At 54.2% G+C, this 25776-nt stretch overlaps 1 protein-coding gene across 4 annotated transcripts in view; it reads left to right on the plus strand.

The window, feature by feature from the left end:
- PTPRE (protein tyrosine phosphatase receptor type E) overlaps positions 1 to 21734 on the plus strand; it is a 126904-nt gene extending 105170 nt beyond the window's left edge. For 2 of the 4 annotated variants that reach the window (XM_077762976.1, XM_077762977.1), the window contains 11 exons: positions 2720 to 2839; positions 3989 to 4152; positions 7629 to 7764; positions 8080 to 8229; positions 8561 to 8654; positions 9915 to 9991; positions 10842 to 10976; positions 13830 to 13955; positions 14800 to 14966; positions 16686 to 16821; positions 20252 to 21734. In XM_077762976.1, the coding sequence (XP_077619102.1) occupies positions 2720 to 2839; positions 3989 to 4152; positions 7629 to 7764; positions 8080 to 8229; positions 8561 to 8654; positions 9915 to 9991; positions 10842 to 10976; positions 13830 to 13955; positions 14800 to 14966; positions 16686 to 16821; positions 20252 to 20326 (1380 nt within the window). In that variant the 3' untranslated portion in view covers positions 20327 to 21734. The other 2 variants (XM_077762978.1, XM_077762979.1) reach the window with 2 other exon arrangements.
- Positions 21735 to 25776: the final 4042 nt, after the last annotated feature.

The raw sequence follows: 25776 nt of genomic DNA on the forward strand, positions 1-25776 counted from the left end.
GGCACTGGGTGGGGGTGGGGTGTGCAGGGGCTGGGGGGGCACTGGGTGGGGTGGGGCATGGGTGCCTTCCAGCCTTTCCCTTCTTCCCTACGGGCACAGACCCCTGCGGCCTAAGCAGAGCAAGGGTGGTTTCTAGAGCAGGAGGGAGGGGGGAGGGGACCCCAGAAGGAGGAGCAGCGCCCCGTGGGCGTGGGGCAGGGGCAGCACCGAATCTGAAAGGCTGGAGGGAACGTGACCGAGTTGGGCCGGAGAGTGGCCCCCGCGCAGGCTGCTGTGATCGTGGGGGCGGGAGCACTCTGGCGCCAGCACCCAGGGCCCCCCCAGAACCGCGAGCGACGGGTCAGCGAACTGGGCTGCGGGCTCGGGGGACAGGCGGCCCGCGGAGGGTCTCCGCAGAAAGCAGCGTTTTCAGAAGTGAGCTCCTCCCCAGCGGGAAGGGATTGCAGGCTAGAAGGAGACTCGCCAGACAGCGGGACACTGTTCTCGCATGTTCCAGAGTGAGACCCAGAGCAAGGTGGTGGCTGGCGGGGGAGAGGAAGGCTCTGCGCGGTGGGAGACGGCCGTCCGTCCGTCCGGTCCCCGCCTGGGCCTGCCGGGCCGGCACAGGGCCGCTCTCCCCGTGGCGGGGGACCCGCTGGCCAGGGCCCGGCAGCCGGGCTCAGGGGAGGCGGAAGGGCCGCCCTTCAGGATGGAGGTAGCGCCAGAGGCCGCAGGCCGACCCCTCCCCTCCCCCAGCGCCACCCTCACTGCTGTGCTTTACGCCTTCCGAAAGGCACAGGAAAGAGCCTCCAGTGACTGTTTCCGGTTGGGTGGGATGGCGTTTTTGTTGGGTTTCCAGGGCGGTTGGGACAGGGCTGGAGAGGGTCACCCTTCTCAGGGGGCGAATCCCGGCCTGTGCAGGAGACGGGGTCGGGGAAGGAAGGCTGAGCCCCTCCCACGCTCTCAGCAGGACCGGGCGCCCCACCACCAGGGGGACGCTTCACAGGGAGCCCTGGGTGCCCTGGGACCCACGGGGGTGGGGGAGGGGCTTGTTTACAAACATGCGACCCAGGGAGACTCAGAGAAGTGTCCTCCCCCCGCCCACCCGCAGGCCCGCATGTTGCCCTGTTACTGGACGTTTTCTCTCTGATCTGTCTCTGAAGCCTCCTACTGGATTTTTCCATTTCTGTGACTCAGAGCCGGTCGCCTCTGTATCTCGATTTTCACCATTTCGGATGAGATCATTTCTCAGTAGAGTTCCCTTTTCTTAATTGCTTACCCTTCTCTCCTCGTCTCCCTGGCTTCCACATCCTGGCTAAACGTTGTGAAACGCAGTTGCTGTGACATCTTGTGATCTGACCAGAGGGAGGGCACCGCGGGCCGTGGGTGAGACCAGAGGGCAGCGGGTGGGGAAGCGGCCATGCGCACAGCCCTGTGGGGGCCGCAGAACCCGCGCCTTCCAAGGGGAGCATCTCAGGAGGCCGTGGAGGGTCCCCAGGAAGCCAGGACTGGCCCACACTGGCACCTTTGGGTGCTTGCTTCTCCTCAAGGTGCATCCGAGACGCCCCGGGCAGGGAGGCGAGGTTGTCCTCTGGCGCAACATGCGACTGCTGGGCTCTGGTGAGCGCCGAGCTGCCTTTTCTCAGAAGACTGTTAGTGCTTGTGACTTATCAGCTGTGCCGCTCGTGGGCGACTTCCAGAATAAACTGTCCGATGTTTATTTTTAATTTTTTTACGTTTATGTATTTTTGAGAAAGGGGGGGAAGGGTCAGGAGAGAGGGAAATACAGAATCTGTAGCAGGCTCCAGGCTCCGCGCTGTCAGCACAGAGCCCGACGCGGGGCTTGAACCCACGAACCGTGAGATCATGACCTGGCTCAAAGTCGGATGCTTACCCGAGCCCCCAGGCACCCCAACTGCCCGGTGTTTAGAAGGCTTGTTGACTACCAGAGACTTCTGTGGTGTGTTGAGCACATCTCGACCCCGTAGGTGCGTCGTCACACACTCCTGCACCCCGTGTTTGTGGAAGACTATCGCCCGCTAGGCCGCGTGTGCACCCCCACCCCAGGAGCCGCGTAGCTCCAAGGGAGGGAAGGTGAGAGATGGGGCTCTGCGCAGCAGGATGCCCACGCTCTGCAGTTCCCCGCATCTGCCTCGTCCCGGGTGGAGGAAGTGGGGAGCGCCACGCCGACCCCCTTCCACAGCAGGCTGGCCATCTTCGTCCTCAGGGAGCCGAGCAGGAAAGAACACCCTGCTGAGTCCAGGGGGAAGTCTCGGGGGGACTCACCGCTCCCGGGCCAGCACCAGCCTCTGCTGGTGGCGAAATCAGATAGGGGCCCGGGTGTAGGCTCAGGGCTGTGCCCTCCATCACTTGTGTGGCCTCAGACTCCCCGATTCTCCACTTCCTAGCGCTCTTTCCCAGCCCCGGGAAACTGAGGAATCTGGTGTGTGGGAGGCGGTGTTGATGGGGGGTGGGGGGTGAGGGCGCTGCAGTGCCTATTTATTGTTTTATTTATTTATTGTTTTCTAAAGTTTATTTATTTTGAGAGAGGGAGAGCACGCGTGTGCATGAGCAGGGGAGGGACAGAGAGAGTCCCAAGCAGGCTCTTCGCTGTCAGCACAGAGGAGCTCGATTCCACAAAGCTTGACGTGCCCTGAGCCGAAACCAAGAGTCAGACACTCAGCCGACTGAGCCACCGGCGCCCCAGACCCATTTATTTCTCTCCAACTGCCCCACGTAGGAGAAGTGCCACCAGTACTGGCCGGACCAGGGGTGCTGGACCTACGGAAACATCCGCGTGTGCGTGGAAGACTGTGTGGTTCTGGTAGACTACACCATCCGGAAGTTCTGCATACAGTCGGTAAGTATTCTGGGTCCTTCAAGAGAGCAGGGTCGAGAGTAAATACACGTCTAGGTTTTATTTTAGCACCAAGAGCTTCGCCCCCATCACCACACCCCCTCCCGTGTGGGAGCAGCTGCAGCTGAGGGGGGGCTGAGTCAGGAGGAAGTGTGGGGGCGGGGATGGGTTCGGGCTTAGTGGACGGAGGATGGTTCTACAGGGAGGAGACTGTGCACCAGACTCTTCAGATAGTGCTCGATGCTCCTGGCCCCAGCCACTCTTCTGGGTGGAGGAAGGCCAGTCACTTGGCTTGAGGGTCCTCACTCAGTAGCATGATGTCGTTTCACACACTCAAGTGACAAAGTGAGTTTTTTTCCACAGTCTCAAGAGTTTATATTTCACCTGCTAAGCTTTTTTCATACTTATTTCCTACTTGTGTTCACCCTGTCCCTGCCTAGAAAAATGTAAGGCACAGATACCTGTGCACAAAGCAGATGGAGTAGAGATTGAAGAGGTGTGTATATATATACACACACACAAATAGGAAAACCGGAAGGTCATGCTGTCAGGAATGAAAGGCGGAGGGACTGGCGTAGTTAGATGGCAGAAGATGAGTCTGAGCTTCCTAGAAGCCACAGCAAAGAGGGGAAGATGATGAGCCGGATGGTTTGTACTCTCCCCCGCTCACGCCCCTCCTGGACATGCTCACTCACACACACACACGCACGCTCACGCACTCATACTCACACTTACCCACTTCGACATACACCACCCAGCCTTCCGTGTTCAGGGCAGAAAACCGAACCCAGGGCCTTGGGTGGAAGAGGAGAGCTGGGCGGCGTTGAGCAGGGCTGGTGGGGTGGGGTCTCCTGTAGTCGGGCCACATCATCTTTTCCCTCAGTCTTGAGCCTCCGGGGAGCAAAGCGTGTGCTGCTGGTACTTATGCAGGCAGACCGGGACGTGGCCACCCCGCTCATGGTGGGGCCCCTGAGCTCCAGGCGGCTTCCGGGAGCCGTGTGGGTGCCCGGGTCCCGCTGTGCTGGCCCTGCACGCGGCCGTGGTGCCACCCGGGGCCTGGATGGCGGGGGTGGGGGCGGTGAGCATCCCCAGGACGTGGTGTTGGGGGAGGGGCAGTTGCCGGCCCCTTCTCATGCATCCCCTTCCCCACAGCAGCTCCCCGATGGCTGCAAAGCCCCCCGGCTCGTCTCCCAGCTGCACTTCACCAGCTGGCCCGACTTTGGAGTGCCTTTCACCCCCATTGGGATGCTGAAGTTCCTGAAGAAAGTGAAGGCCCTCAACCCCACCCATGCTGGGCCCATAGTGGTCCACTGCAGGTATGGCGGGCCCCGGGGACCCCGAGGACTCGCCCTCGTGGCTGGGCCGGTACCGAGGGGGCAGAAGGGCACATAGGGGCGAAGTGAAAGCACTCCCTGCCCCCTGTGAACACAGTGACCAGTGACGGCTCGGAGACCCCTCAGGGTGAGAGCCGGAGGGACGTTCAGCCCACTCCGTGCCAGCAGGACCCCTTCGTCAACAGCGTCTGAGGGGGCTCCCCAATTCCTAAAACAGACAGAAGCCGAGAGGCCAGGCTGATGGTGCTAGTGGGGCTCTGTGCAGGTTCACTCGGCCTGCCCTCCAGCACCCGCACACCCCCAGGTCCCCCCTGGGGACAGGGAGGGAGACCATGCTTCTGTGGAGAGGCCCCCCAAAGTCTTTCTCCACGAGTGCACGAGGCTCAGAGGGGTTGGGGGCCGTGGCCCAGGCATAGCCACTAGTGGCCCGGAGCAACCGTCCAGGGCAGGGCGTCCCCCTCCCCCACCCCCCCATGGTCCGCAGAGGGAGGGGCAGTCCTGGAGGGGCCTGGGACTCCCCTCTGAGGGGCTTTGCACGGCACCAAGGACAGCACCCTCGAAAGCCGTCACCGCCGTGACTGTTCCTCGGGTTGTGGGAAAGCCATCCCTTTGTCCGGAACATGTGCCCCTGCCTTTGCACCCCTCCGTGCCCTGCGGTTGTGTTCACGCTGCGCCTTCACCTCCTCCGGGACTCTGGGAGCCACGGGGGCAGGGCACAAGCTACCCCCTCTGGGGCTTACACCTGCCCAGTGCGGCTGCTGGTGCAGAATCCTGTACGAGAAAAGGCCTCCCACCTTGGGTGGCTTGACTGGCTTGTGCCCTTTCTGCTTTTGAAGACAAAGGCACAGTGGTGAGGCGTGCTCCGTGCCCAACTCCCCATCCTCCCTGTGGGTGCTCAGTTAGAACCTGAAGACAGTTCGGGGGTCAGTGGGGAGGCCCCTGTCATCCGGGCCAGGGACGGACTCCTGGACCTGCCCCTCGGGAGCTGAAGGACGTTGGAGCATCAGCGCGTTCAGTGCGGTGGCGTCCTTGGGCTTCCACCCGCGGCCCCCCAGCTCCCCCGGCAGGTGCTCTGGAGCGGAGGAGGGGCGGGGCCTCCTGCGCGGCCCCAGCGGGGGTCCCGTCCGCTGCTTCTGCTGAACGCCTGCCTGTGTGGCCGGTTCCGAGAATCTGTATCACCGTGTGCAGGTGCCTGCTGTCCCTTGCCCCCTCTGTCCCCTGTCCGATACTCGGACAGAACCTGTCTGCAGCAGCTGCAAACAAGCGTATTCCAGCTGACACCAGTGAGCAGGGCCCTCCCTCCACGAGGCAGGCGCTAGCCTGGCTGGAGGGGCCCGAGTCCCATCAGAGATCCGGGGCCCTGCTGTGGCAGGGACAGGGGGGCTTCCCTGGGTGCCTGTCCCCAGGGCTCCGAGTCCGACGCCCTCAGCTGGAAAAGCGGTGGCAGGGGTCTTCACGTTCAGTTCCTGTTGGCCCGACATGACCACTCCAGCCGCTGCCGGGTCCCTTCCTCGCGCTCCCTGTGGTGGCTGCCCCGCTCCGCCCTGGGTGGCGGGAGATAGAGAGACAGCCTCTGTGTCTGGGTCGGGGGCAGCCGCAGGGAGCAGGCTCAGTCCCCATCCCTCCAGATGTGTCGGTGAATGACTCTCCTCCCTCTGCTCCCTCCCCCCTTAACCACAGGGACCCAGGGCAGGTGCGTCTGCCATTTATCTTATTTTCACACTGGGCCCCTCCGTGAACAGGAGTCTCTGCCTTTGCCATTGAGCACTGCTGCAAATAGAAGGAGTGGTGCCCTCTGACTCGGGCTTCCCAAAGCCCCCCTCCTCTCTGGTGGAAGGACTCCTTCCCCTCCAGAGCCGAGGCCCCCTGAGAGATGCCCTGGCCGCTGCGGGCACATGGGCGGTTCTGGGCGCCTGCCTGTTTGCGGTGACGCGGTGTCAGGACTTCCCGCCAGGAGGGCAGGCGTGCCGGAAGCCAGCAGGCTCAGGGAGAAGGCTCCCACTGGCTGTCAGCTCCGAGACTCAGGGTGGACTTGACTTCACCTCCCCACCTCCAAGTTCATCTTCATCAGCTCCAGGCCTGGCTCGGCCGCGGGGCTCTGACTTCCTGATTTCCATCCTTGCTGACACACTCATCCTCAGCGTTTGATTCGTAATCACTTACTAGGACGTTCTCTGCCTGAATCGCCCTGAAAGCAGCGTCCCCACTGAGGTGGGCAGGACGGATCTCCTGGCCTCAGCCTTTCCATGGGGGACCGAGTGGCTTCTCCCACGTGGCCCCTGGGNGGGGCGTCCTGTAAGCGGCTCAGGGACCCTCACAGTCTTGCAATGAGTTATTTTGTGGCCACCTTCACACACCTGTTGGGTGGAGTGTGTCGCCTGGCTATGCGCCTGAGGATTTTCTCTGACTTTGCATCTGATAAAGAACTAAAACTCCCCAGAGGACCTCTCTCTCCTGGTTCACCTGTCTTCCCCGCTGAGATGAGGGGATCTGCCCAGAGGGAGGGGTCTTCACTGCTGTCATTGCCCCTTTTTGGAGACTAACTGGAGAGAGCCGTATCTCCCATCCCCCCCCAAAGGGGAAGTGGGGGATCTCAGTCACTGAGTCCTGAGCCTTTTTGTTACAGAGATTACTTTCTTTCCTTCTTTTCTTTTTTTTAAAGAGGGTAATGCTGCAGGGGCTGGAGGAGCAGCCCTTCCTGCTGCACGGATGAGTCTGGGTCAGCAGGGGGTCCCCCTTCAGCAAATGTTGGCTGAGCGCAGGGGCTACAGAGCCCCGGGTGCCGGGGAGCACACACAGACGGCCCCACTGTCTGGCGGAGAGCTCCCTAGGACCACAGTGGGGGGAGGGCGGGACCGAATCCATGGGGCACCTGGGACGGAAGGAAACCCAAACCCAGGAACCCAGGGGGACAGCTTCCTGGGGAGAAGACCGCCCAGCCGTGACCCCAGGGGCCAGCTGGCTTCAGCCAGCCGCGGGATGAGGGCGAGGACGCCAGAGAGAGAGCCAGTGCCCTCTGTTAGGGCTGACCTTGTCTCAAGAGCCAACAGACATAGTCTGGGAGCCTCCTGTTTTATAAAGAATTTGCAAAAGCCATTTCCAGGGTGACGTTTAAAAAAACTCCACGTACACACACAAGAAGAAGACAGCGTTTGGTACAGAAGACACTCACACAACCTCATATGAGGTTACTGCAACAGATTTTTTGATACGCCTTTCAACAGTTCTGTAGTTATTAGAGACCGATTTGAGATAGTTTTACTAAGATCGTGGTGCCCTCTGCTGGCCTCCCCATAGGTTTGCTCTTCATTGTTGGAGGAAAGACTCGCTTACGCCATGGGATGTCTCCCACTCTACTAGAGGGTGGCGTGTCCTCCCGTCCGGGTGCGCAGGTCAGCTTCGGCGGGTGGGGGCGTGTACTGTGGCTCACGCTTCGGCCCCTTTCTTCTCCCCTGCAGCGCCGGCGTGGGCCGGACAGGCACCTTCATAGTGATCGACGCCATGATGGACATGATGCACGCCGAGCACAAGGTCGACGTCTTTGACTTCGTGTCTCGGATACGCAACCAGCGTCCCCAGATGGTTCAGACAGATGTGAGCAGCCTTCCCCCGGCCCCGCCCTTGCCCTGGCGTGAGCCGCACAGAGCAAACCCAGACACCTCTGCCACCCGGGGCTGCGGGCCCATCCCCCAGATGGTGCATGCGTAGGGGCGCCTGGCAGGGAGAACGTGCTCAGTAATGCCAGCCCAGCTCCCATAAGATCCTTCCTCAAGGCCATAAATGGTCGTTATCGATGGCCACGAATCTGCCCCCAAACCTCCTTCCCCTGGCAAAACCTGGAGAAGAGAAAGGCCCCGTGGGAGCTCTGAGCTCTGAGCGAGGGCACGGGCACCCTGGGTCTTCCCGCAGATGCAGTACACGTTCATTTACCAAGCCTTACTGGAGTACTACCTCTACGGGGACACCGAGCTGGACGTGTCCTCCCTGGAAAAGCACCTGCAGACGCTGCACGGCACCGCCAACCACTTCGACAAGATCGGGCTGGAGGAGGAGTTCAGGGTATGTGTGAAGACGGGCCGCCAGTCAAAGGAACCCACTTTCAATCACCTCCCCTCTTGACTGAGCCCAGAAAATGCAGGGTAGCTCTCCCGCCCGTGACTTAGAAGGAAGAATACTTGCGGGCTTTCAGAGCTGAGCAGGAAGCCGTTGGGGGGGGGGAGTGTCATGCGTACATTCTTATTTCCCGAGATTCAGGAAGCGTCTGTGGTTGGAGACAGATATCTGTTGCCGTTAAGCAGGTGCCCTGGATGGGGGTGCTGTTACGGGGTTGAGGGAGTCGCTCGGGGGAGTCGGTGTTGGAATCGCGTGATTGTGTCCTCATTGACTGCAGAAACTGACAAATGTCCGGATCATGAAGGAGAACATGAGGACGGGCAACCTGCCGGCCAACATGAAGAAGGCCAGAGTCATCCAGATCATTCCATGTAAGGCCACCCTGGGGCCGCCCTGTGGGATTCAGCCCTTCAAGGCAGGACAGGATCGGGGCTGGCATGCTGGGAGAATTCTTTGCCCGCCTCTGTAAGCCCGGGTCCAAGGACAGGACAGCCCCTAGACCTGGGGTTAAGGGCTCCTGGGAACTATGTCAAGTGCAGGTAAGAGAAGAGCCACCTGGGAAGCAGTGAGTGACCCAGACAGTCCTGTGGGTCTGGTGGGCGGCACGTGATGTGAGATGTAGGGGCAAGACAGAGGGAGAACTTCCTAGAAGTGGAGAGACTTGCTCTGGTCATGACTCGGGGGCGGGGGTGCCGGCTGATTCCCAGTCGTCCCCCAAGCCTGTACATGGAGGAGGGGGTCCCGCTCCAGGCCAGGAGAACCTGAAAGGCTTGGGGAGGCGAGGAATGGGCAGGGGTGGGGTTGGGACCCTGGCCTGCCCTGAGGTCCCACGTAAGGGGTAGAAAGACAAGGCGGTGCCGGTGGTTGTTGGGTGCAGGGAAGGAAACGGACCCCGCGGGGATCAGAGGAGCCACAGGAAAGGAAGGGAGAGGATGCTCCTTGAAGAGAGAGAGCACCTGGTTGCAAATGTAGACTCAGGGTCCCTGACTTGCCTCAGTGGTTGCTGGGCATCAAAAATGTGTAAAGCCTGAGGCCCCTGGGTGGCTCAGTTGGTTGAGCGTCTGTTTTTGGCTCAGGTCATGATCTCACAGTTTGTGGGTTCGAGCCCCGCGTCGAGCTCTGTGCTGACAGCTCCGAGCCTGGAGCCTGCTTCAGATTCTGTGTCTCCCTCTCTCTCTGTCCCTCCCCGTTCTCTCTCCCTCTCTCTCAAAAATAAATAAACAATAAAAAAAATTTGTTTTTTTTAAGTTCATGAATGCTAGGTGAAGCGTGCTTTGGCCTCTGACCCTGGCTTCTGTGCGGCTGCGGCCACTTCTCCAGGTCGCCTACCCGGCCACATGGCTTTCACTCCTGAGATGCAGTATTTTTAACACTCATATTTTGGTATGAATTACGTCAATTCATGGCACATGAAAATGACAAGTGGAATATTTTCAGAGCTTTCCTACCAAAACACAATTTTCTGGGCCAATTCAATTAACCTATTTTATAGAGGAAACCTTCCAGGGACTTGACTTGACTTTGCAATTTTATTAACAAGTTTTGTGTTTTGGAAGCTTGTTGCAACAGACTGAGCCTTGCAAGGGAGGGCAGTGTTTGTGCTGTGACTGAGGGGTTGCCCTGCTTTGCAGATGACTTCAATCGGGTGATCCTCTCCATGAAAAGGGGTCAAGAATACACAGACTACATCAACGCCTCCTTTATCGATGTAAGTAGAGCGGCCCTGTTAAAAGACGCCTGTGTCCTTCATCTGTGATCATGCAGACTCTTAATTAACCCATTTTCATGATCGGGAAGGAGTCCTGAAATCCAAACCATTTCGTTAGCAGAATTACTTGGTTAAAAAAAAAAAGAATAATGAACTTTGGAAACAGAGGCAGGAGGCACACTGCTAAGGAATTTGGGGGCTTTCATTCAGACTTTGAGTTACAGCCGTGTTTCTTTTACATCTAATGTGCAGCAGTGTCACATGGGCCCGTGCATGGCTGGCTGTCCTGCAATTTCTGTTCCCTCCTGTGTCTTCCGCGTGGACGACGCGGGTGTGCGCTCCGGGCTCACAGTTAGCGGCTGTCACCTCGCAGAGCGCGCTGAGCTGGGGAGTGGATGGGGAAGGACACTGTGGCCTCATCTGCATCAGACCATCCATTTGAGGATGAGAAAACGCTGCCACAGGTCACTTGGGCCGCATGGAGGAACTGAATTTGAACCCACTTCCTCTGTGTCCAACCCCAGCCCACCACCATGATGCTAATGGAGCCGAAACACAGAAACACATGAGAACAGGGCCACCGGAGCTCCCTCAGGTGGCCCGGGCCAGGTGGCTCCAGCCCCCCACTCAGGGGCGACCCCAGGTGCTGCTGGCGAGGTGACTGGATCGCAGAGAGAATGGCCATCTTGAGCCATCACCGTGTGCGTGTGGGTTTGCTGGTGCCCGCCCCGGCCTTGGAAGCTGGAGAACATTTTCCCTCGCCGGGCCCTGGCCTCTCCTGCACCCCCCTGTCCATACTGGAACCAGGGAGAAAGGAAGTCAGACTTTAATCTCTGTTCCCCCTTTGAAGGGCTACCGACAGAAGGACTATTTCATCGCCACCCAAGGGCCCCTGGCGCATACAGTGGAAGACTTCTGGCGGATGGTCTGGGAGTGGAAGTGCCACACAGTCGTGATGCTGACGGAGGTCCAGGAGAGAGAGCAGGTCAGGGACGCCCGCGGCCTCGCCCCTCCGGGGGCCTCCCTAGAACCTATGCCGCCCCAAGGTCCCCTGCCATGGCAGCTGTCAGCCACTGAGGCCACAGGGATGGGGAGGGAGCCAGGCCGGAAATGAAAGAGGCTCCCTTTGCTTAGCCGTAACCCCCACTGGGTCCCTTTGCTCAGCCATGACCCCCCACTGGCTTTTGCTCTTAGCCAACATTTCATTTAACCTGCCCCGTACTGTCCACAGTGTAGATTGGATCAAAGCCTGTTGGACAGCACGCGTGTATTCACTTTCTCCGAGATGTAAGGATGTAGGTGTTGATGTGTGTACCTTACAGATGTCGTCCTGGGTGGACTCAATGAGTCAAATGTTTCCCTTTCCCCAGAGACCCATCCAGGGCCTTTTTGTGTCATTCACTGAATAACATAGTTAATACTCGTGAACCCGCTATCCAGCTGAAAAGCCAAACTTCTACCAGTAATGTGCATCTGTCTGGGTCCCCTCTCAAGATGTAACCACTACCCTGAATCTGCGTTGTCTGCTTTTTTTGAAACAGTATACTGACATATAATTCACATACCATTCGGTTCACCTTTTTAAAGGGTAGAAGTCAGCGATATTTTTTAAAGTTTATTTACTTATTTTGAAGGAAAGTTAGAGTGTGTGCACGAGCTGGGGAGGGGCAGAGAGAGAGAGAGAGAAAGAATTTTAAGCGGCTCTATGCTGTCAGCGCAGAGCCCGACTTGGGAGATCAAACTCTTGAACCGTGAGAACATGACCCGAGCCGAAATCAAGAGTCAGACGCTTAACCAACGGAGCCACCCAGGCACCCTGCAATTTTTAAAATACTCACAGGTTGTGTAACATCACCACTATTTAATTTCAGATCATTTTCATGATCCCCCAAAGGAAACCCCACAGCTGTGAACAGCCACTCCCCATTCCTTCTTTCTCCAGCTTCTGAAACCACTAATCTACTTTCTGACCATGGATTTGCCTATTCTGGATGTTTCATGCAAATGAGATCATACAACATGTATTGTGTGACTGAGTTCTTTTACTTAGCGTCACGTCTTCAAGGCTTAACCATCAGGAATAAGCTCTTTTTTCTTGACAAATAATATTCCATCGTATGGACAGACCACGTTTTGTTTATCCGTTCATCAGCTGATGGACATTTGGGTTGTTTCCACTCTTGGGCGATTATGAGTTATGTTGGGAACGTTCGTGTTCAAGTTCTTACATGGACATGTGTTTTCATTTCTCTTGGGGAGATGCCGGGGGGCGGAATTGCTGGGCCGTATCATAACTCTGTCTTGCAAATTCATATAGCTTACCATCTGGAAGCGCTGTAGACTGTTGTCCACACAGCTACCCCATTTCGAATTCCCGCCAGCAGTGGACAGGCCTCCAGTTCCTCCATATTCTACCAACGTTTATTATCACTGGTCTTTTTAAAGCCATCCTGGCGGATGTGCTCTTTGCTTCTTCAAAAATCTTTATAGATCACATACGTGTGTGTCTAAAGAAACTACTGCTTTTGAACTTTATGCACAGGGTATCATGACCTTATGTGTCCTTCTGGGACTTGCTCTTTTCACTCAGAATGATGGTTTTGATACTTTTCTATGCTGATGCGTTTTGCTGTGGTTCATTCATAATTATACTTATCTTGTTCCACTCTATGGACTATAATCCTGCGTCCGCTCATCTGTTCCTTCTTCCGCCACGGGGATTTGGGTCGATGCCACTTTCTTATTTTACAAATGGCGCTACTGGTACCTCCCCCTTGTCTCATACAGCCCCAGGATGAGCAGGCTCCAGAGAGACAAAATGCTATGTTGGAGAGTGTGCGACAGTTCGAATTTGAGTTAGACACTTCCTAATTGCTTTGCCAAGTGGTTCTGTTTTCCAATGTGGACACTGGGGGTGTATGAGAGAGATGGTTCACCGACGTCCCTGGTACCGTCAGGCACCCTCATTCTTGTTGATTGAATAGCAGTACATTTCATCCCTTTGTAGCTTTGACTGGCATCTCTCCGATTCCCAGGAGGGCAAGCCTCACTTCGTATATTTGTAGACGGTGTGTTTCCTCTGTGTAAAATGCCTGGCCGTGCCTTTCCCCCATTTTGCTAGTGAGTTGTTGGCTCTTTTTATGTTGACTGATAAGAATTATTTAGATCTATTCTTGATACTGACCCTTTGTCAGTTTTAAGTACCGCAGCTTTCTCGCCGCAGTCGATGGGCTGTCTTTACACTCTTTTGATGATGTTTGTTGACGGAGGGAAGTTCACCGTGTCATCATCTGATGTCACAACCTTCGTGCTGTGGGTGGTTAGCTCTTGTGGGGTCTTGCTTAGCAAGTCCTTCTGCACCTCAGAATGAAAAGGCATTTCCTTCTAAGGTTTTCACAGTTTCATTTTTGACCTTAAGTCTTAACTTATCTGGGCTTATTTTTGGGAAGACTCAAACTTACTACATATGGTAGTGTAGGTTGTACACTGATCAACTCCAGGAGGGCTGGACTGTTCCTATGAGCCCTGGTAGGTTGTGAGTCAGGGACCCAGCCCTTTTCTTATATGGAAAACAAATTTTCTAACTCCAGTTCTAGAATAATCTTTTCCTTCCATCACGTCACTACCATCCTGTATCTAAGCTGCAAATACACGCATGTCTGTTTCTTGATTCCCTTGGTCAACAGGTATTCGTGGACACTCATATTCGTGTTCACATGTGATTCACTTGGTCAGATGAAGATGTTAAATAGTTTGAGAGCGAGTCTGCATCATATCCTCAAACTGCTAACAGCAAGTTATTTGCTATGAGACTTAAAACGTTCTTTTATCCCCCAAGGATAAATGCTACCAGTATTGGCCAGCAGAGGGCTCGGTGACTCACGGCGAGATAACAATCGAAATAAAAAGCGATACACTTTCCGAAGCCATCAGCATACGGGACTTCCTGGTCACTTTCAATCAGGTATTGTTGCCAGAGTGCCGTCACCCCTTGTGGACAGAACGCGCCGCAACATCCCGAGGGTCGGCTGGTGATTGTACCAGGATGTCCCGCCTCCAGCCGTCTCTGTTTGGTGCATCAGTGTGCACGGTCAGTGCGGTGAATAGGGGGCCGTGATACGAAGGGGCACATCTCCTACAACCTTCGGACCCTGCGGGTCACCCGCCTCCTTGCTGCACGAGATGGTGGAGGAGAGGGGCCAGCTCCTAGAGGCATCGCACGGCCACCCCTCCCCCTTCGGGAGAAATGGCGGTGGGGGGGGGCTGGAGGAAGGAAGGGCGTGCTGAAGCCACAGAGAACTATCCAGGCTTTCTCAGACCCCTGGGACAGGAGGGGTCCTGGCTTCTTAAGAAAGATATGACCCTGTTCTCTCCAGCAAAGCTGCCAGGGATGTCATGAAGGTATCTGGCGGGCCCTTCGGGGGGCTCCGGGGACTTCCTCTGGACGTCTTGCCCCCCCACCCCCACCGGAAGGAAATACTGGCAGCCCTGTGCTTTAGGGCAGGCCTGTGCTTTAGGGTGTGCACAGCCCCCAGACGGCCTGGTCAGGACCCTCNATCTTGCCCCCCCCCCCACCGGAAGGAAATACTGGCAGCCCTGTGCTTTAGGGCAGCCTGTGCTTTAGGGTGTGCACAGCCCCCAGACGGCCTGGTCAGGACCCTCAGGCCCGCCAGATGGGGACTGTGCCGGCCGTCAAAGGCCCCAAGGACCTCAAGCCTTGGCGCGGGTCCCATGGGTGGCCCGGGGCTTGCTCCTCGGTGTTCAGGGTCGTGTGGTCAGGCGACACTGAACGCCGTTCCCACCCACAGCCCCTGGCCCGCCAGGAGGAGCAGACCCGAGTGGTGCGCCAGTTCCACTTCCACGGCTGGCCCGAGATCGGGATCCCAGCCGAGGGCAAAGGCATGATCGACCTCATTGCGGCCGTGCAGAAGCAGCAGCAGCAGACGGGCAACCACCCCATCACTGTGCACTGCAGGTGAGCGCCCCCTGCTGGTGGGGCCGATCCACACCCCGCACCCGGCTTACTGCTCCCCAGCGCGTCACCTCCCTAGACTGCACTTTTCACCTTCTCTTACACAGATAGGGTCACGTAAATGCAGAAACGCATACATGCAGAACGCATTTGGGGGAGGAGTCCGGGAACCGCTCAAAAGCACGTTTGCATATGCCCTTTGAGTCCTCAAAAATCCCGCCAGGCCCAGCTCTGACAAACCCAGTCCTGAGCTCCAGCTGCTTGCCTTCCTTTTGCAACATTGTTCTGGCTGCTGTGCCCACGCCTCCTCGTCGTCTCCCTGTGCCTGGGGACCCAAGTCCGGGCTACCTCACGCCCTCGAGGCAGGAGGGTCTTCTTGAGGATGTCCAGGCTGGGATGGCTACCCAAGGCCTGCGACCCCACTCGAGCCCCGCCCCCAAGGCCGGCACAAGGGAGGAAAAGAGGGACATGCCCGGGGGTACCCTGGAGGCAGCTGGGCGCCCCACCAAGGTCCTTGATTAGCAGCATCGCAAGTGTGGAAAGGTGAATCTGGCCAAATCCAAAGTCGTGCAGCTCACCTTCCTTCCTTCCGAGCTGATGTGCTCTGGTTATGCCGGGACCCCTCTCCCATGGCAGCAGGGCGTCTTGGCCACCATAACAAATCTCTTCCCAGCAGGAGTTTGGGGTGTTTTCCTTCGTGGGGTGCTAATTTGCTTCTAAAGCTGCACTTCTAGTTCCTTCTCCACACATGGCTTCCATTTTTTTTGTGAGTGCCATTTGCCACGCCACCCACACCTCATAGCCGCCAGGGAGCCTGGACTTCACGTGGTGGGGGGCGGGGGTTTGGAACTCTGTGCCTGGGACGGGCCTGGGTGCACTTCCGGCCTGGCCAGCAGGTGGGGCACACGCCTTGGTTTCCAGTTCCTGGGGGCTTTGTACAAGTCATTTAGAATATGCTAGAAATGAGCCCCTGCCTCCGCAGACCCAGACTAAGTTCAGCACGTGTAGGGCCCCAGGGATGCGAAGGCGAACAGGACCCCACAGAGCAGACGTGGGGACAGGCCACTGAAGTCGGACAGGAGCCTTAGGACCAGCCCACACGTGGGACTCTGGGGCCCGGAGGGCCCTCTGCGACAAGCCAGCTGAACCGACCCGCTTTAGGCCCAGCCGTTTGTCTGTCTCTCTTGTGGGCTTACCCAGTTCATCAAGAAAATGATCATCTTAGATGGAGTGGACCCAGATCTTAGCTGCTGGGGGTGCCCCTTATCTCACCGTCCTGGGCAGCCAGCGCCCTCTGTCGTTAACATCACAGCTTGTGAGTCGCCGCCTCTCACAAGGCAGGTCCCTTGCACAGAAGGAGAATCTAGACAGTTACCTACCTGAACCAGGAGCCTTCCCATTTCTGACAAGCTCCCAGGAAGCGCTGATGCCCCCGATGCCAGGGCCACACCCGGGGCCACACCCGTCTATGCAGGTCACAAGCTTGGAAGCTTGTACCTGGTCCTTCACCTCAGGAGCGAGCCGCCTGCTGTAATTTGGCAGGTGCTTCTGGAATTCCATGTTTGTGGACTCTCGCTCCACCTGGATGATCACCGGAAACCCAAACTTTACCATTTTCGGGGACGACAGCTCCTGTGCTGATGGGTGGGGGTGGGCTGCAGGCTGTCCCTGTCCCGTCCCCTCGGGCAGGTCCGGTTGTGCCCGTTACTGTCTCCTCCACAGTGCTGGAGCCGGGCGAACGGGTACCTTCATCGCTCTCAGCAACATTCTGGAGCGAGTGAAAGCTGAGGGCCTTCTAGATGTATTCCAGGCTGTGAAGAGTCTACGGCTGCAGAGACCGCACATGGTGCAGACCCTGGTAAGACACTGGGTGGTGAGGGTGTTTCTGGAAGGGCCGAGAACCGTCTCAAGTCGAGTTTGGTATATGTGTCGTTAAAGGAGCTTGAGTGTGTGGAGAGAGAGGAGATGAGCTTCCCACTGGAAATAGCCCCTGGCACTCAACCCGGGGAAGCTTCGCGGACCCCTCTCCCTTCCCTGAGTCTGGCTGGGGACGGTCCCCTGGGCAGGGAGGGGCCGTGACTTCAGACTGTCAGACCTCTTGGACAGAGGCACTGAATATACCAGCTTTGTGTGTCACCGTGACTATTCCGCCAGATTCTAGGGCCATTCTCTTTCATTCTGTGACAGAAACACACGCTTCCTGGTTTGCAGAAGACAAGCCTCCTCGACAGGCAATTATTCGACCCCAGAAGGTGCAGTTTCAAAAGATGCTCTCACCCCTCCTTTCCCTCACGCCTTCCTATTTTTAGACGTGCCCTCCTGACCCGCCCCTGCCCCATGCTCACGGGATCCCCAGCGCAGGGGCAGCTCAGCCCTAGGGTCACCTGAGCAGGGCAGCGTCCACCTCGCACCCCCGGGCCGGGTGAGAGCGCGGTTCTCACGCTGAGGGCACACCAGCCTGGCCTGGAGAGTGTGCACAGCTCTCCTCCACGGCCAGGCGGCCCTCACGCTTGCTGGGGGCGGGAGCCACGCAGCCATCGGCACCTCTCCAGCGTTCCCAGACGGTCCCGAAGCAAGTGCGGGTTTGAGAGCCACTGTCAGTAGAGGAAACTGGGTGCTGCTGCCCGACCCCCACCCTCCTCGCCCCACACGCCCCTCCTCGGGCCATGGCCCGGTGGAAACCTGAGGCTCTTCCATTCTTCATGGAGCCCTAGCATCCGTACTAGGGCTCTGGAAGGTGCTAGATGCCTCTTCTAAGGGTTATGCCTGCCTGTTGACAGCTGATATCTCCAATGGGCATTGTGAATTTGGATGACTTTGGGCGGAAAATACAGAGATAGACCACCCCATGGAGGATTTTCTAGACGAAAATAATAATAATTAATAATCACAGGAATAGCTTCAAAAAGAAATTCAGGTTTTTAAAAAAATTTTAAGGTTTATTTTTGAGAGAGAGACAGAGTGTGAGTAGGGGAGGGGCAGAGAGAGAGGGAGACACAGAATCCGAAGCAGCTCCAGGCTCTGAGCTGTCTACACAGAGCCCGACACGGGGCTTGAACCCACGAACCATGAGATCCTGACCTGAGCTGAAATCGGACGCTTAACCGACGGAGCCACCCAGGTGCCCCTAAACACCTTTTTGGCTTTTAAGGGACTTCAGCTCTTGTAAACTCTCTGGTCTGGCCAGTGTATCCCATCTCCGAGAGCACCTCCATCCGAGTGCCCTCCTAACTCAGCCCTGCGCTTCCCCACCTCCGCTTCTCCCTGCCCCCCTCACTGGGAAGCTGCGCACAGGTGTCTTTTGGCTCGGATCTGTGCTCCTGGATGCAGAGACACGAACAGAGCATTTATATCCTGACCTCGAAAGTCAGCATCTAGCCTAATGCCCAGCAGCGCATCGAACATGCTGCAGAATCAGTGGGGAGCCCAGAAATAAATGAAGAATAAGATAATCATTTCACAATAACTGTCTGGTGGTGTGTGCTGGGACACCAGGTGCCTGACACGTGTTGTGCTTATTTTCTCCTCGCCGTATCGTTGTGTCTGCTCACAAGGGACCTCCATGTGGGACGGTCACATCACCCACCCGAGGGTTTAAGTGTCACAGTGAGACCCACTCCCAGCCTGCCTGACTTCAGGGTCAGAGGACCCACCTGCTGTGCTCTGGGCACGGATCTAGCATTTGGCAGGGACACTTTGGAAGAGAGCGCAGAGTGTGCAAACATAACGCATTAAGGAGATGCTTGCAGACTGACTGACCCCGCGGTGGGAGCCCTCGCTCATGAACCTGCCCCTAATCGCTGGGCATTCTGGAGACTCTTAAGATGGGCCCATACTTCTTCATGAAAATGTTTACCTCTTTAAAGAAAGTCTATATATTTATTACAATTTCCCTCCAAAAATTCACTTTTTTTTCCTTCCGGGGGCTGGATGACCAAGTGGGGATCTCAGCAGCCGGAAGCTGGGACCCCACAGTCCCTTCTTGGCTCCCCCAGTGACTTCCCTGTGGTCCTACGACCAACTTCTGTCCATAGTTTCTTTCTCTGAAAGCCAGGCTCCAGCCCATGCTTGCGGGACGGAGATGCCCAAAGGCCCCGGCAGGCTAATGTTGGCCATCTCTCAACCCCAAAGCCTTTAGACATTTGTTCAACGTGTATTTACAGAAAAAGCTGAACCCATTGTACTGGGAAAGAAGACAGGAAGGGCTGGGGGGCCACACTCGATGTCCCCTGCATCCCCTGCCCCTCACTCTAGAGCCCGGCCGCTGTGCCCCCTCGGCCAGCCGATTACCAGAGTCTGCAAGTAACCAGACTCCTTTCCTTGAGAAGCAGGTTAGCTGCTCTCTGCTGTTACTCAGACCTTTGGAGTCCACTCCCCGTCTGCCCGGTGATCATTGTGCACACACGGTTTTCCAAAATTGCCACCAGTTGCCCTTTGCTCCGTCTTTTACGTCTTCCTGTGGACTGCCCACCATTGGTGGACGCCACAGAGGTCCTACGTGGCTGCTTCCTCAGCAGCCCACCAACCCGGCTCCAGCCTTACCCCCTCCCAGAGCAGAGAGGAGGGTGAGAATCAAGTGATGCGCAGGAGTAAACATTTTAATAAGTCAAATACCTTAAAAAGAAGGTGATGTTCTTTTGAATTCTAAAATTTATATAAAACGATGTCCCTTTTTAGGTAAATGGAAACTTAAAAATGCCCTAGATTTTCATCTTTTTTAACCTTCATAGATTACTTCTTTGTTACATTATGAAGTTTATTTGAAGTTAAATATTCTTTTTTTTCATTTTTATTTCAAAATAGTTGTTCCCAGTTTTTTAATGTTTATTTATTAATTGTTGAGAGAGAGCAAGTGAGCACGAGCAGGGGAGGGGCAGAGAGAGAGGGAGACACAGAATCCAAAGCAGGCCGCGGGCTGTGAGCTGTCAGCACAGAGCCAGATGTGGGCCTCGAACTCATGAACCATAAGATCATGACCTGAGCCAAAGTCAGACACTTAAACAACTGAGCCTCCCAGGCACCCCCATTTTCCATTCTAAGTATGAAAACTGAAGACCTTTTACTCAGACTCTGCTAAAATATGCTAGTTTGAAACTAATCATTGATAACTTTTATATATTAAAAAAAAAAAACAGTTTTACGTGGAAATATTTCTGTGCCTGAAAAGTAAATCATGTAACCAGTCAGACTTTTTTTGGCTCCTTTTGAATAGTTTCTCCTAATTAAATTAATGGAATTTTTTAAAAATATAATTTTAATGTATTCTTGTTTTGTTTTCTTTTTTTCAGGAACAGTATGAATTCTGCTACAAAGTGGTACAAGATTTTATTGATATATTTTCTGATTATGCTAATTTCAAATGAAAATTCCTGCCTTAAAATATTTTTTAATTTAATGGTCAGTATATTTTATAAAAATCATGTTAATTTATTTCATAGTTGACATTAATACCCGTCCTAATTTCTTTGTATATATTTTGTTACGCTTTAAAAGGCCACCTGCTATAAAGTTATTAAATCTTAAATACCCCTTTTAAAAACTGGAATAATGTATTAAGGTCAAGTAATAGCCCATATAATACATTTCTGCTAATATCAGTAAACAGTTTAATTTTGCATTAGATTCATCACATCATATAATTTCACACATTCAGCACATCTAAATGTTAAAAATCTTAATATGCAATGTGTGCTTAACGCAGGAGAATAAACAGAGCCTGCTGTTACGAAAGCAGTCGAGGACTCAAAAATCAGTTGAAAATTCCCTTTCCAGACACTGATTTTTAGAGCCCTGCGTAGCGGCATTTTGTGGGAGGTGAAAGTTCATGGAGATACACTGTAAGTAGGGAATGCTATGAAGTCCTCAGTCTCAACTCATGTGGTTTACTTTTACAATTTTAAAGGTCAAAGGCATCACAGCCTGAGTGCAGGTATAAAATCCATGAGCGCAGTTGGTGACTATATAGTGATAGGTAAACACGCGTTTACTCACGGCCGGGTCTGTGCTGCCTGGGCCGGGATGGGGGTGGGAGGGGATGTGAATGCTGGTGGTACGGTTAACACATGGCCTTGGGTGCGGCATAACCGGCTGCCAGGCTGCCTTCTCACGTGGCCACGTGCTGTCCGTCTGTCTGGGTGTTTGGCTCCGAGGAGCCTCTGAGAATCAAACCAACTGCATTCCTCACTCTTGCCTCCCGTTCTGCCACCACTGCGCAGCCGGTCTTGAGCCACCCAGAGGCTCATCGCAGACCACTTCCTAATCCTCACGTTCAGACAGAGCCAAACATCTGACTCGTGCAGATGCAAAGAGCACACGTTTGGGGAGACCCACCACAAGCAGTTACGCTTTCAACTTTCCGGGAAGCGTTTTGGTATTTAAAAAAAAAATCTTGTACAAGCTAAGATTGTTTGTAAGAAAAGAAATCTTAAAATCTAGATTTATACAGTTTTTTTTTAAGTCCCGCTCCTCAATATTTAAATAAAAGAAAAAGAGAGAGAAATCCTTAATCTAAAAGCTAACTTATTTTTGAATGGAAATACTACTGAGACCTTTGACACTGGATAATAACAGTCTCACTGCCAGGCTGGATTGGCTTGCGAGGCGACCACAGGCAGAAGGATGAATGTAGAAAAGTTGACTCTAATGACAGTGATCTTTCTATGGCCGTTAGGTAGCAGATGAGCACAATATATATACGAAAATGAAGACACCTGTTCTAACATACTAAAGGCACTTAACATGTGCATTTGGGAGTACCTTTTTTTTTTTTTTTTGCTTTCAAAAAGAAATATAAAGGCCTTATTTGACATTTCCACTGAGAAGTGATCGCATTACCCTCCCATTACTCTGTTCATCCGTGTCCATTTCTGGTGTGGGCAAGGCGACCCCACGGCGCGTTGGATACTTACAATAGCCTCGCAGTGATCAAGCCTCCGCGGCCCCTCGAGCTCCACTCCAGGGCAGAAGAGGCGCCAGCACAACTCTGACTTATGTCACCACCGCCGGCCGCATCCCCAGGCACACGCGCTGCGGAATGCGTCCCTCCATCCTCCCCCGGACAATGAGGATGCATTTTGGTCGGAGAGGAAAATGGAGGCAGCTTTGCAAGACGCACCCGTTGGTCCCGTATGTTTTCCTTGTTAAAGTCCCCCACCCAAAGCCCGTCTCTGGCTGAAGGAGAAGAGAGAGAACCAAACCCTAGAAACGGAGCTGGTTACGTTGTGATGAAGGTGACTTGCGATGTACTTGAGGGGTCAAAGTCCAGGGAATGGATTTAGGCCTAATTTAGGAGCCCTCGTGAGAATCCATCGGGCCCTTCAGTGGTCCACCTGGCATCTCTTATATGGAGATTAAGACTGAATTTATCAGGGGTTCCCTTGGGAAAGTGCCCTGTTGTGTGTCCTGTATCTGTGTGTCCACTGCAGGCTTTCTGCCCCCCACTTTGGTCCTTCCAAACTCTGGAAACAAAGCAGAAGCCGCTGTCCCTTGGACACAGGGCCCCTGTCCCCAGTCGAGGGCAGTATTTGCCTTTCTGGGGACCTGGGAATTATGGCTTCTTGGNGGCACTTGGGGACGCACTGCCCTCTCTGTGTAACCGGGAAAGCTGACCTCCTCTTCCCCCTCGGTCAAAGAAGGTCCACTGTACATAACAGCGCCCTGCTGACGGCGCCACCGCGCTTACCGTCACGTTTTTTGTATGTTGCATGCGGCTGCATCCAAATGCCAAATAGCGATTAGGAGCCTATCGTTCTGATCGCCGAGCTGTACGGTCACTGTGTGACTCACTCTCCTGTTTCTCTCCATGTGATAGACGAATGAAGAATGCGTACCAGTGTTTTAAAAGGTATTTTTATGTGTTTTTAAAAACTTTTTTAAATGAGCCTGACACGTCTGTTTTCAGCAAAGACATGCCCATGTTATTTTTAAAATGTATGGTTTCTGATACTTTTGTTTAACTAAGTCGTGTTTAATTTATGTGCAATCTTTTTAATATATGTCTGTATTCCCCATTTCAACTATCATATTTTCTTTTATTACATCTATAATTTGATCTTGCTCTGATTATAATGCCAGTGAATGTTGCTGAATTCTTTGTATATGCAAATTGCAAGATCTAAAACAGTCTGATGCAAGGATAAATCTTTACTTTGACTTCCAGCCTGCGTCTCTTTCTTCCATGAAATCTCTTCATTGAATTCCTGTGCCTTATGTCCGTTTAGACAAGACATTCATTAGGAGGTAGACATTGATTTATACTGACAATTAATTTAGGGCTTCTAAAATCTGGCTTGGCCCTGGCACGGAAATGGCCCCGACCATGGACACAGTGGCCAGGGGTAGGGAAGGGGGTGATGGGGGTTTTGTGGCTGCAGCTCCCAGCTGCTCTTCAGAAGGTGTGAGCTGTGTGTGCAGCACGAGCTAGTAACTCGCCCTTCTGGGAGCCCGTGCTCCTTCTAGATTCCAGACAGGGATCTGTGCTCCGAGCACTGGTTTCTTGGAGTCCCTCAGGAAGATGACACGGTGCGTAAAGTGTACCGCCAGGTGGAATCACAAAGCCCGTCCAACACTGGTTTTCCTCCTAGAATTGGAAGTCCTCTAAGGCCTCCCTTTGCACATCTGTATGTCTCTGGTCACCCTCACATCTCTCTCTGGACCCCTTCCGCCTTCACGTCCTTTCTGGATCCACACACAAGATTATTTCAGGCCTGACGTGGAAGTTAAACATATGCTTGTTATTATTGGTTGTGTTTATTTAATAAATTTTATGAGGCTTGTTGCAGTTGTTAAAATGGATGATTTCATAAGCTTTTATTTTCCTCTCCCCTCCTCCCTCTGAAAAATATCACCTGCTCTGAACTGCCATTTGCTCCTACCTACGGGCCATTTAATTATTGGGTGTTCCTTATGGGTCTGTCTGTCTGCCCCTTATCAGTTCTGGGCTCAGCAAGACCTTTGCTATTCTTACCGTCATTGGGTAAATGGAACCCCAGAAGGGAGAGAGCAGACAGGGGAGCAGGGGTGAAAGAAAGGAGGTTTGGGAGAGGGTGGTAGGGGTGAGTATGGGCATCAACCAGCCAACCAGGGACCAAGTGACTCAACCAGCCTGCCTGAGCCCACAGCCTCAGAAAAGGAGGGAGCGCCAGGCCTGCCGTAGAGGAAGCACCCCTCCCCTCGCCCCCATCAAATGGAAACCTTCAAACCAGACATCATGTGCACGTGACCTTGGACGGACAGGCAGACAGGCAGGTTGACCATCCACTGAGGAAGGTTCGCACCTCCCTAGGACTGAAAGGTGTGGATTAGGGACATACCTTGTAGCGGCGGGGGACTCGACGGTGAGCTACATCTGAACGTTAGAGAGATTACTATATGAAAACCTCGCATCCTCCACGATGAAATATGCCACCTGTGCGCAGTTGTGTGAATTCCCCGTTTGCTGGAATGTCTGTCTTAGCATCTGGGCGTGTCAGGACTCGAACACCCTCCTCTGCGGTTTCAGAGCAAAGCTTGTTCTCCAGACCTCACAAACTGATGGCCATGGCTCCGTGATGGGCACGAGCTTACTTCCATTGGCTCACGACATTCCCGCATCATTTTACGGGGAAAACGCTCGCACACGTGTACTTTTGTCCATAAAACTGCAGCTAGGAGAGCTTCCTGGGGGTGAAGTTTCTGGGGTGAAGGGCATACTCTTGCTAAACATAACTAGGGACCGCCAAATCCCACGGCCCAGAAATGCCCCAGCGCTTTACCTCCCATGGTGTGGGGGGAGGGGGCGGTGGTGGACGTTTCCCTACGTCACTAACCCTCGATATTAACGAATCCCTTTCATTTGTGCACAACTGAGAGCCAAAAAAAAAAAAAAAATCATGTCATTTCAATTTGCATTTCCCTAACTTCCAGTGGGTTGAGCATCCTTTCACACTTTCAGTATTTGTATTTCAGCTGCGAATCACCAATTCACGTTTTTTATCCATTGTCCAAGTTGTGTCATGTGACTTTTCCCCATTGATTTAGTTCCTAGACCTATTATTGATTCCTCTGTGATTCTTTTTATAGAACGACCCTAACCCTTTGGGATTCACGTTATAAATATTTCCCTTCAATACTTTGTAAGAGCTCGTCAGTGACGGCTGTTAAAGCCTCTTGTCCAGGAAGCTTTGGGACTCACCAGTTCTAGATTGGGTTCATACGCACACGGCCATGTCTGCCCAACAGCAGGGCCCCCGCAACTGTGTCAAATCGAACCTTCCTTCCTGTGACATCATCATGTAGACAGGAGGAGGGGCTTCATGGGGACAAGTCATGGGTATTTTATTCCTTCGTAAAGAGGAACATTCACGCAACCGAAATTTACAGATTGTTGAAAGCTCAGTGCCAGCGGGGCATTCTGTGCCAGTAGCGCCAAGAGGGGGTAAGACCGGGACCACGTTCTGGAGACACCTCGGGGGCCAGGACCCCCTGCAAGGCACCGGAATCGGGGTCCCTGGAGCTGCGGCTGGAACCTGTTTCCTAGAAGATGACTCCAGCAGCTCATCTAGAGGAAGCTTCTAGAAAGCCCAGCAAAACCTAGCATCCCCATCACATATCTTAAATTATTTTTAGTGAGGAGGTAGAATTTATGGAGTTGGCATCCGGAGTCTTTCCGTGACAACCTGAGGTGCCTGGACCTGGTGAGATGCTGGGTACCGACGGCCCAGATTCCTGCTCTGTGTGCAGGGCTGAGGGCGCCCTCCCTCCCTCCCTTCCTTCCTTCCTGAGCCCCTCCACGTGGTGATCAGTTCCAGACTCTCGACTTTCCTCTACCTCCTGA

This window comes from Crocuta crocuta, unplaced genomic scaffold (genome assembly GCF_008692635.1).
Source record: "Crocuta crocuta isolate KB4526 unplaced genomic scaffold, BGI_CrCroc_1.0 scaffold466, whole genome shotgun sequence".
Lineage (NCBI taxonomy): Eukaryota > Metazoa > Chordata > Mammalia > Carnivora > Hyaenidae > Crocuta > Crocuta crocuta.